Source organism: Neopelma chrysocephalum, unplaced genomic scaffold (genome assembly GCF_003984885.1).
Source record: "Neopelma chrysocephalum unplaced genomic scaffold, ASM398488v2 Primary Assembly neopelma1_84, whole genome shotgun sequence".
Lineage (NCBI taxonomy): Eukaryota > Metazoa > Chordata > Aves > Passeriformes > Pipridae > Neopelma > Neopelma chrysocephalum.
In genome coordinates, this window is record NW_020897746.1 from 11,481,205 (window position 1) to 11,490,855 (window position 9,651).

The 9,651-nt window shown below is 51.3% G+C and overlaps 1 protein-coding gene across 2 annotated transcripts in view; it reads right to left on the minus strand.

Moving 5' to 3' along the window:
* RNF213 (ring finger protein 213) overlaps positions 1-9,379 on the minus strand; it is a 56,305-nt gene extending 46,926 nt beyond the window's left edge. For both annotated transcript variants that reach the window (XM_027691457.1, XM_027691456.1), the window contains exons 1-11: positions 9,249-9,379; positions 7,156-7,469; positions 6,087-6,701; positions 5,307-5,494; positions 4,524-4,682; positions 4,066-4,256; positions 3,588-3,865; positions 2,909-3,162; positions 1,673-1,861; positions 994-1,195; positions 300-352 (exon numbers count right to left, since the gene is read on the minus strand). In XM_027691457.1, coding sequence (XP_027547258.1) covers positions 300-352; positions 994-1,195; positions 1,673-1,861; positions 2,909-3,162; positions 3,588-3,865; positions 4,066-4,256; positions 4,524-4,682; positions 5,307-5,494; positions 6,087-6,701; positions 7,156-7,469; positions 9,249-9,357 — 2,552 coding nt within the window. In that variant the 5' untranslated portion in view covers positions 9,358-9,379. The remainder of the gene's footprint in view (positions 1-299; positions 353-993; positions 1,196-1,672; positions 1,862-2,908; positions 3,163-3,587; positions 3,866-4,065; positions 4,257-4,523; positions 4,683-5,306; positions 5,495-6,086; positions 6,702-7,155; positions 7,470-9,248) is intronic.
* Positions 9,380-9,651: the final 272 nt, after the last annotated feature.

Consider the following 9,651-nt stretch of genomic DNA (forward strand, 5'->3'; position numbering starts at 1 on the left):
AAAAATTAAAAATAAAAATAAAAATAAAAATAAAAATATAAAAAAATAAAAATAAAAATATAAAAATAAAAATAAAAAATAAAAATAAAAATAAAAATTAAAAAATAAAAAAAAATAATAAAAACTCCACCAAATTCAACAGTGGTAGCTAACCATCCCTCCCTCAGGTGGATTTAAGAAGTGGGATAGAAATCCAGGATTCTTTCATTCACACAGATTTCAAGGCACACATTCAAGCTACAGCATGCCCCCAACCCTCGAGCAGATGAAGGACAAGGCTCCCACAGAGGTGCAGTTACCTGGCTGGTGGCTCATCCAAGGCACTCAGCACTGCCTTTAGAAGATTCTCTAACTGTGGAAAGATAGAAATATTAAACTGTGAAAGAAATCTTACAGACTGAGAGGATGCTGTGAGAGAGGGAATTCCCTGTTCTTCCATGTCTTCTCTAATGCTTTCATTTTTTACCATAACATTGCAAAACTTATTTACTGGATGTTGGAGCCAACACACGGGTGGCTTTTATTTGTACGAACCAAACCTGCACTTCTTATAATCTAGGGGTTTAAAAGTTATTATTAGTTGCAACATTCACATAAACACAAGTGTCTTTACAACAGCAGGAAAATCTCCCAAAACCAGCAGCCCCTTTCCCCAACCTCCCCTCTGCAAAAAACCACTTTCAGGTACATGTCTGAGGAGCTCAGGACTAAAATATTTGCCCTCACTGACAAAAAGCAAATCCAGCCAAGCACACCCTTCTCTCATCCAGGCCAACAACACTTTTTGCTGCAGATACACCCTCAAGTCTCCTCTTAGGAGTCTCTGACTTCAGAGCAACTACTTGTGCTTCTTTTAGCTAAGTTTGAAGCTCTTTGTGCTGTGACCTGCTACCAGCCCCAACCCCCCAGTGATGGTCAGTTCTGCCAAAAGCCACCCAAGAGCCCAGTCTGAGTCTTTATCCCAGAGCTGGGAAAAGCTGCCAGAAGACAAACCTCAGTGCTATTACTCCAGGAAAGGTCAATGTCCTCTAATCTGTAGAAAACACCTTGCAGAGTAACCAACAGATCCCTGGGGAAATCTCTGATGAACTCGGGCAGGTTCCTCAGGGGCAGCACACAGAGCCAGGACTTCACCAGTGTGGGATCAAAGGCCAGCAGGTACTTCTTTTCCTCCATCAGTTGCAGCAGAGTCACTCTGGAGAAAAGACAAAACAAAATCTTCAAGTGCCCAGGGCACAAAAGGCCAGGAGCTCGTTCAGCCCACAGAGGAGCCTCATTCTCACTCCTGTGGTTTTTCACTGCAGCTGAGCATCAGTGGAAGTCCCTGAGGCCCAGCAGAGGCAGAGGCAGAGCCAAACCACTGAGCAGGAGCACCCAAGGAAAATAAACTCCAGGCCTTGCTCAGACTCTGCACAACACACACCACAAGCTGCTTTAACTCCCACCTGCTGCAGAGCTGGGAGAGCTGAGGGGGTTTGTGTCTGAGGGGTCACACCCCGGGATCTCTGAGCACCCACGATGCCCCAGTACCCCAAACACCCACCACCCACCACGTTAGGGTCTGTACCTTTTAAAAACCAGGAGAAAAAAAAAATACTTAAAGTAAGGTGATCACCCCCAAGTACAGCACCAAGGCACTGGGTGTAATTTCCAGGAATCCTGGAAAACTCACGGGTCTCGCTTCTTCCTGGTTTCAGCAAATGAAAGCCCTTCCAGCCCTGCCCAGACATCTTCCTCCACTGGCAGGTGCTCCTGCTGCACGGGAGCAGCAAAGGAATGCAGAAGGGGAAGGATCCACACCCACTGGTCCACTCCACCTTCAATGCATCTGTGGCAGAAACCTGCCAGTAGAACCTTCAAGCTAAAAAAAAAAAAAATAAAAATCCCCAAACAAACACAGTGAGTGAAAGAAAAAAAAAACCCCAAACAAACACAGTGAGTGAAAGAAGAGCTTTATCCAGGCCAGAAGAACACCTGTGGGGTCAGGGGCTGCATCTCAATCTCCCTGTGCACCCTCAATCAACCTCTGCTGTTATTGTAGCTCCACCTTGTCTTCACTGGGCAGTGCACAGGTAAAGGTTTAAGAGCTGTAAGGTTCCTGAATCTCTCTGCACAGACCCCAGTACCTGAGCACTGAGAAATCCCAGCTCTTTACCTACAGTCTCCCCACAACCCCACCCAGCCCTGTGACATCCACACAGAGCCAGGCAACTCTGGGGACAATTCTTGGCCTTCCTGGCTGGGCTGAAATACCACAAAGGTCTCCAAAAGGAAATGTAACAGCTGTGCAAGTGAAGAACTGGAAAGCCCAAGTGCCAGCTGAGCAGTCAGATTACTGTCTGATGAGCAGGCACTCCATGGGGAAAAAAAATCAACAAAAACTGTGGAATGATGCACATCAGAGGAGACAAGAAGAATCCAAATGTGGCATTTAAAGTTAAGAAGTAAATACATGATGATCCCCATCACTGGAGTTTATAAGTATGAACAGCAAACGGGTAAGAGGCCAGAAACTGCTTGACAGAAAAGGATAACAAATGAGATTATTATATATAAAGAAAACACAGCAGTTTTAACTCAATCTATGGCTCTGGCAACAGTGACAAGTTGCAATAAGGGAAATCTGTCTGGACAGAAGGAAAAATACCAAGAGAGGTATGTGACTGTGAGAGGGCCCCAGAGAGGTTGGGTATCCTTTGTCCCTGCAGTTTTTCAGAACCCCACTGCCTGGATGTCAGCCCTGCTTCAAGCAGGGGGCTTGAACTGAGACCTCCAAAGATACCCTCAAATGCAACTTTTTTTCTGATTCTCTGGCAGGACAGAGCTGGATTCCTGATTGTTCTACCAAAGGGTGCCATGCTGGCAGCAAAACCAGCCCAGTCAGTTACTGGGTATGTGGAGCACTTACCAGACAACTCCTTCAAAAGCCTTTCTGATGTGATCAGTCTCATCCTGTACAGCTTGTTGTGACACCTTATCCAAGCATAGGAAGCTACACAGGCCAGCCAGGTCATCTTTGGATGCTGGAAGTAAAAATTCCTCAACTACCATGAGGATGGTGAGTCCCAGAGCCAGTTTGCTGCTGCTGACCCCCTGTGATGCTTCTGGAGCAACAGAAGGAACAGGTATTTTCTTCATATAATTTATCAGCAAATCCTTCACCTGGGAAGAAACAAACCAACCACAGCATTAGTCTTCTTCTTCTGAAGCCCTTTTCCTCTGCCTGACCAGGCAGGTTTGGAATCAGAGACAAGTGCAGAGAAGTTGGTGACAGTGACTGGCAGCAAAACTAACAGGCCAGACTTAGGAAATTAATATCCAAACACAAAACCCACTCAAGTAGGAAGTCACCAGGTCCCAGCTCTGACCCACACAGGATGTCAGAACCACACCTGGAACTGCACAGGTGTCACTGAAGCCCCCAAGGCAGATGGTGCCAGTCACCCCAGCAGGATCCCTGCTGGTTCTGTACCTGAACTTTGACTGGAAAAGCAAAATTGACCCAGCAAGGCCAATAGCAAAATTGAAAGTTTGGGTTCAGTAACTGGATGCCTGTTTTCCAGCCCCTGTGGAAGAGAAGGGATCACCTGCTCCACGCCAAAGTTCAGTGCTTCCCATCGCATGGCCCGGCCATCGTGCACCAGCTGGGCCACTGTCACTTCATAGAACTGCCTCAGCTGGAAGAGGAAGCTCCTCATGTTTTCAGGACTCCAGGTGTCAAGAATGCTGAAGATATTTTCCAACATAAAATTGGCAGCTATTTTCTTCCCTTCCACCACTTCTTTGGTTTTATCAAAAAATGTATCCCGAATTTTTTTCAACATAGAAGGCCTTGCACACACGATGTCATCGTACTGGTGCCACTCTAGAACAGCAACACAGCAGGAAAACAGTCATTGAAATCAGGTCACTTCACCCTTCCAGCTGCCCACAGAAATACCCCCACTGGCCCATTAAGCTTCCAGCTGCAGGCAGTGCCAGCTAACACAAATGCTGGTCCATGTGGCATCACAAATCACCCACAACCAGACCCTGGATCACCCCAATGTGCAGGTCCAGGCTCACCTCCATTGTTGAGCAAGGAGCTTCTTATCACTAAGCAGCGATTCACATGTTTATCTACTGCAGTCTTGTAAATGAACTCATATTGCCCATTGTCACAGGTCACCCAGTACTTGTAAGGAATGTGTTTATCCAGGATCTCTTTTGGGAGGGTTACAGTGCCTTCAATGAGGTATCCATGCTCTCCCAGATTCCTAGGAAACAAAAAACACAGCAAAGGCAGGCATAGGACATGTCAGCTGATCTACAGACTTCCTTTTCCGTGCATCACTCCATTTTTAATCAGAATGGTGATTATTCCTTCACGAGAACAGTTTTATAAGTTTTTTTATAACAGTTTTCCCCACTGTGAAACCCTCTGTAGCAACACCCACCCACGGACACAAAGCCCCAGCCTTGAGGCCCCACACTGGTCCTGTTCTCCAAAGCTCTCCTGTGCCCGTGTGCCCCAAGGTACCTACTTGGTGCAGCTCATCTCACAGATGTTGTCCTTCCACTTTGCATAGGGAGAAATGCCCTCAGCCCTGATGAACACTTTGTGGGCCTCGGGGTTCAGTCCGAAGTCTTTGGACAATATTGCATGGAAATACACTGTAACACCCCCCTCACGGCTCACGGGGCTGCAAGAAAGGGTCAGAAGGGAAAAAGAAAGAATTCTCTTTTTTTTTCTTTTAATTGCACAAATCATCACAAACCACAAATCAGATCTGACTGGCTGCAAGACCCATAATTTCTGGCAGCAGTTTGCTCAGACTGCTGTTAGAGCAGGCCTAGTGCAAAGCCCAGTGCAGAAAGGAAACACGGGCTCCTAAAGGCAGCAGGAAAAGCTCTGGCCCAGCAGAGCCACCTGGAATGGCTGAGCTTTCTCCCTCTTCCAGCTCACACACATTAAAAACACTCTTCACACCATTAATCTAAAGAGTAATGTGTGGGAAGCACACGTTGCTCATAAGAGCAAGAAATAAGAGGGTGATCTTGATTTTATTCATCAGATGCTCGAGCGGGTTCAAGGACCACCTGTTCCACACTACCCAGCACATCACCTGTGCTGCAGCTCCCACTGAACACTGGCTCTCTTGTGCACCAGCACTTCACCTCAGTTTTAAGGCAATTCTGTCTCCACACATCCAAGGTACCCCTAATCCCAGTACCTCAGTCCCCCACCTCAGCCTGGAGTCCCCCAGTCCTCCTCCCAGCAGCTCCTGTCAGTGGAGAATGCTGGGGACCAGCAGGGCTGTTCTCACCTTTCCTTAATCTTTTCCACACGTTTCTGGTTGCTTTGCTCCTTTTTGTTCTTGCAAGTGTCTGCTGCAGCTGCAGCACCAGCCCCACCCTTCCTGGCAGCCTCAGCTCCCTTGGTGGGGCTGCTCTTCTCACTCACTTGAGGCGTTTCCTTACTCGTGCTCTTATTTTTCTGCTTTGTGTTTTCATTCTGCAGCAGAGACAGACAATGCCCAGTGAAACGGGAGACCCTGGAAGTGCAACACCTCCCCAGCCAGGTGGGGACACCCAGCACTCACAGCACACCACCAGCTCCATCCTCCTGGAAACACTGATCCCTCGCTGAGGGAAGCTGCTGCTTGGGGAAAACAGTGCACAGGGGAAGAGGAATCCAACCCCAACACACTGCCAAGCTGCCAGGCCACTGAGCCCCAGGTGCCAGAGGATGGGGCATAAAGACAGTGAAAGAGAACCCACAGCAACTTCCAGCTCCCCAGGCCTGTGTGTGAGCAGAGCTCAGACACCCACGAAGGACAAGGATCCCCTCACTCGAGAAGATCCAAGAGCCCCTGGAGAGGGGACACCTCCCAGCTCCTGGGGGCAACTGAGCAACCCCTCAGTGAGAGCAGGGCTGGCATTAACACCCAGGAGAGCAGGGCTGGCATTAGCACCCAGGAGAGCTGGGCTCCAGTGAGAACCCCCCCATAGTGCTCCCCATGTCCCTGGCCTCGTGCTCCTCAGCTCCACTGACAGCACAGACACGTCCCAGCCATAAATGGAAGCTTTCTCCGTGCAATACTCACCGGAGAGTTCTCTCCCACCTTGCCAGCGCTCCCCTTCTGCCTGGGGTCCTGTTTGTTCTTCCCAGCCTGTGGGCTCTGGGCCGCAGGTGAGCTCTTTGTGTCGGGTTTCCTTTTGGGCTCCTGGGCAGCGCTCGCTCCCTGCCCTGCTGAGGCCACGTTCCCACTGCTGCCCTGGGACTGGGAACCTGCTCTGCTTTCTGGAAGCTGGCCAGGGGCACGACTGCCCTGTTCCACGTCACCCCTGGTGGTCTCTCCGTGCTCTGTGGTTCTTCCATCCCCCAGGCTGTCCCTCGGGGCTGCAGAGCTGGGAGCTGGGGTGGCCTCGCTGGCGGTGCCGCTCTGCTTTGGTGGGGTCAGCACATCTGCTTCCAGGCTGGCAGCTTCCTTCCCCAGGGGAGCCAATGCCCCATCGCCCTCAGCTGTGCCTCCGCTGGCACCAGCAAGTGCATCAGCACCGGGTTTTGCTGCCTCTCTGCCGGGGGGTTGGATTTCTTGTGGGAAAACACACGGATCAGGCAATTCTGTGGTTTGAGCTGGGGCTGTGCTTAGAGGTGGCAGAGAGTCCTGTTCCCCGGAGCTAGAAGGACATTTCTTTGCTTTATTCCTCTTCTTTTTCTGTTAAAAAAAAAAACAAAACAGAAACAAACACCACAATGTCTGTTTATTCATTGTCAAAGAGAAATTCTTTGTCACTTCCTCCGCTGCAGCAAGTACCGACATCTTCCTGCAGCCCTGGGTAAACAGAGAGCGACCAGGAAGAGGAGGGACGAGAGCAGCTGGTGAAATGCTGATAACCCTTGGGAATTCTGCAGGTTTAATATTCCAGCCTTGCTCAGCAGGAGCACGGGGCAGTGCTGCAGTGGATGGTGTGCTGTTCCCCAGCAGCACGGGCAGTGCTGGGGGAGCTGCAGGCCCAGCACAGCAACGTCAGCAAACACAGCACAGCTCCCTGGAGGAACCCGGGCAGCAGCTCCCCAGCGTGGCCACGGGGACCTGCAGGATGCAGCCCAGCCCCAGAGAGGAGAGCAACAAGCCACAGCTGCTCCTCAGCACCGAGCAAGAGCCTCACCTTCCTCTGTGATGTCCCAGCAGAGTCACCAGCCCCGCACTGAGCCGTGGGCTGGGAGCTGTCACTTGGAGCTGTCACATCCTCGGGTAGTGATGATCCCTCTTCCCCCTCCTGTGTTTCAGCAGGGGGAGGAGCCCCACCTGCAGAGCATCCAGGTGTGGTGTCTGAGGGGTTGATCAGAGCCCTTGCATTATCCACCAGCAATTCTCCCTCTGCCTCCTTTTTCTCAGTGGTGGAAGAAGGCCTGGCAGCACCTTCTCCCTTCACCTCTGATCCTGCATCAGGGACTGGAGAGAGCTGCACCTCTCTTCTCTCTGCAGTGGAGGCAAAGTTCATTGTTAAACTAGAGACTCACCCCCCAGCGGGGTCACAGAATGGGCTGGAAGGGACCTTAAAGCTCATCTTGTTCTACCCCCTGCCATGGGCAAGGACACCTTCCACCAGACCAAGCTGCTCCAAGGCCATGGATGGGGGAGAAAATAAAAAAAAAATAGTAACACTCATGGGTTCGGTTTAGAAAGACAGTTGAATAGGACAGAAAAAGGAAAGGAAAATTATGATAATAACTAGAGAATATAGCAAGCAAATGATGCACAGGGTGGTTGCTCACCACCCACCGACTGATGCCCAGCCAGTCCCTGAGCAGTGGCTCTCACCCCCAAAGCCAAATCCCCCCAGTTTTTTGTTCAGCACCACGTCCTGTGGTCTGGAACATCCCTTTGGGCATTGGGGTCGCCTGTCCTGGCCGTGCCCCCTCCCAGCTTCTTGAGCCCCCCAGCCCCTTGCTGGCCAGGCAGTGTGAGAGCCTGAGAAGTCCTTGGCTTAGTGTAAGCACCACTCAGCAGCAGCAGAGCCAGCAGGGTGTTATCAGCAGGATTCTCATCCTGAACCCAAACACGGCTCTGCAGCAGCTCCTTGGAAGAAAACTAACTCTGTCCCAGCCAAAGCCAGGACAGGAACACAGAGGAGCTGTTTTGTTGCTCCCTGTCCCACAGCTCCCACCAGCAGTGCCACCACTCCCCCTGCTCAGCCTCCTGCCCCAAGGCCCTGCCAGCAGCAGAATAATTAAGGACACACAGCACTGAGGTCCTGCTCCAACCCTGCCTCTCCTCTGGACACGCTGCCTGTCCCAGTGCTCACAGACCCCCAGGACCAGCAGTGACAGGACACTGGCTCGTCTCAGCTGTCACAGCTTCTGGGCTGGCTGTGTGACCACTCCCACCCAGCTGAGTCCCTTCCAGGGAGGCAGGGGAAACTCCCTTTTAATCTTCATAATTTTATCTGGTCCTTAAAAAACCTGTGAAAATGCAGCTCAGGGTCAAGTCGGGCAGCAGAGCAGATCTCTGCCTTCTGCAGGGGTTTCACAGGCTCCTCTGCACAGCCTCTACCCCAGTTCTGAGTGCAAAAGCTTTGAACCTCAGCTGCTTTCGATGCCCTTCCTACAGCATTTCAGAGCTGGAGACCCCAGGTTTGTTGCCCTGCCCTGCTGGACTGCAGAGGGATTTGCCAAGAACTGATTTATCAGCACTGCACTCTTAAGATACCACTTCTTCCTATCAACAAACCAAAAGCCATTCTGTTGGCCCAGGACATTCTGCCTTCAACAAATAAAGGATTAGGAAATATTTTCCCCACCATAACAGTGCTGTGCACTTAATTCTGCCACTGTTCAGAAAGTAGGAATTAGTGTGTTCTAAACATAACAACAAGACACAAGCAGGATACTCTGGTTCAAGAGGGACTCAACCAGCCTTTGTAACACAAAAACCAGTCCCAGTTCATTGGCAAAACAGAAACTAGTTCAACACTGGAGACCTGTGTGTGGAGGCTGTGTGTAGGATGTGCCAGCAGCTGACTCACTTCTCCGTCCCCCATCAGTCACTGCAAAGTGAGAAAAACTGTCTCTGGTCAGGAATGCAAGGGGAGTTCGGGCTGAGAGTTCAGGATGAGAGCTGTGTAATGCCCTGGGCAGAGCAGAGCCTGGAGCCATACAGGCAGCTGGGATGAAAAGCACCGGGACACCGCCAGCCTCTGGTCACTGTGCAGCCCCAGGACACCCCAGCACCGGCCCCAGCCCACCCCACACCTCCTACCTGGGTCCTGGTCCCCAGGGACGGCGCCGGGAGCCAGCCTGGCCCCACACTTGCTGCAGGAACCGGGCGGACCATCCCCAGAAGCGAAGTGACACACTTGGCACTGCATGTTCCTGGCCGCAGGCCCTGCGGGGACCTTGGGAGCCACGAGGGGAGAGAAGGGGACAGGGCAGAGAGAGAGAAACACCGACATTAAGGTGTGATCATGGGACTTCGTCACGTCACGCTCAGCCTGGCTCCGTTTTATTGTCAGGAAACAACCTGTGACACCGGAGAGCGTGGGGGGGGAGAGGGGGGGGAACCACAGACGCATTAAAAATAATTAAGTACAAACAGCAGCTCCCGCCTCGTGCAACGAACGGACCTGGGTCACACCGCGCTCCCTGCCCTGCCCGGGGCCCGG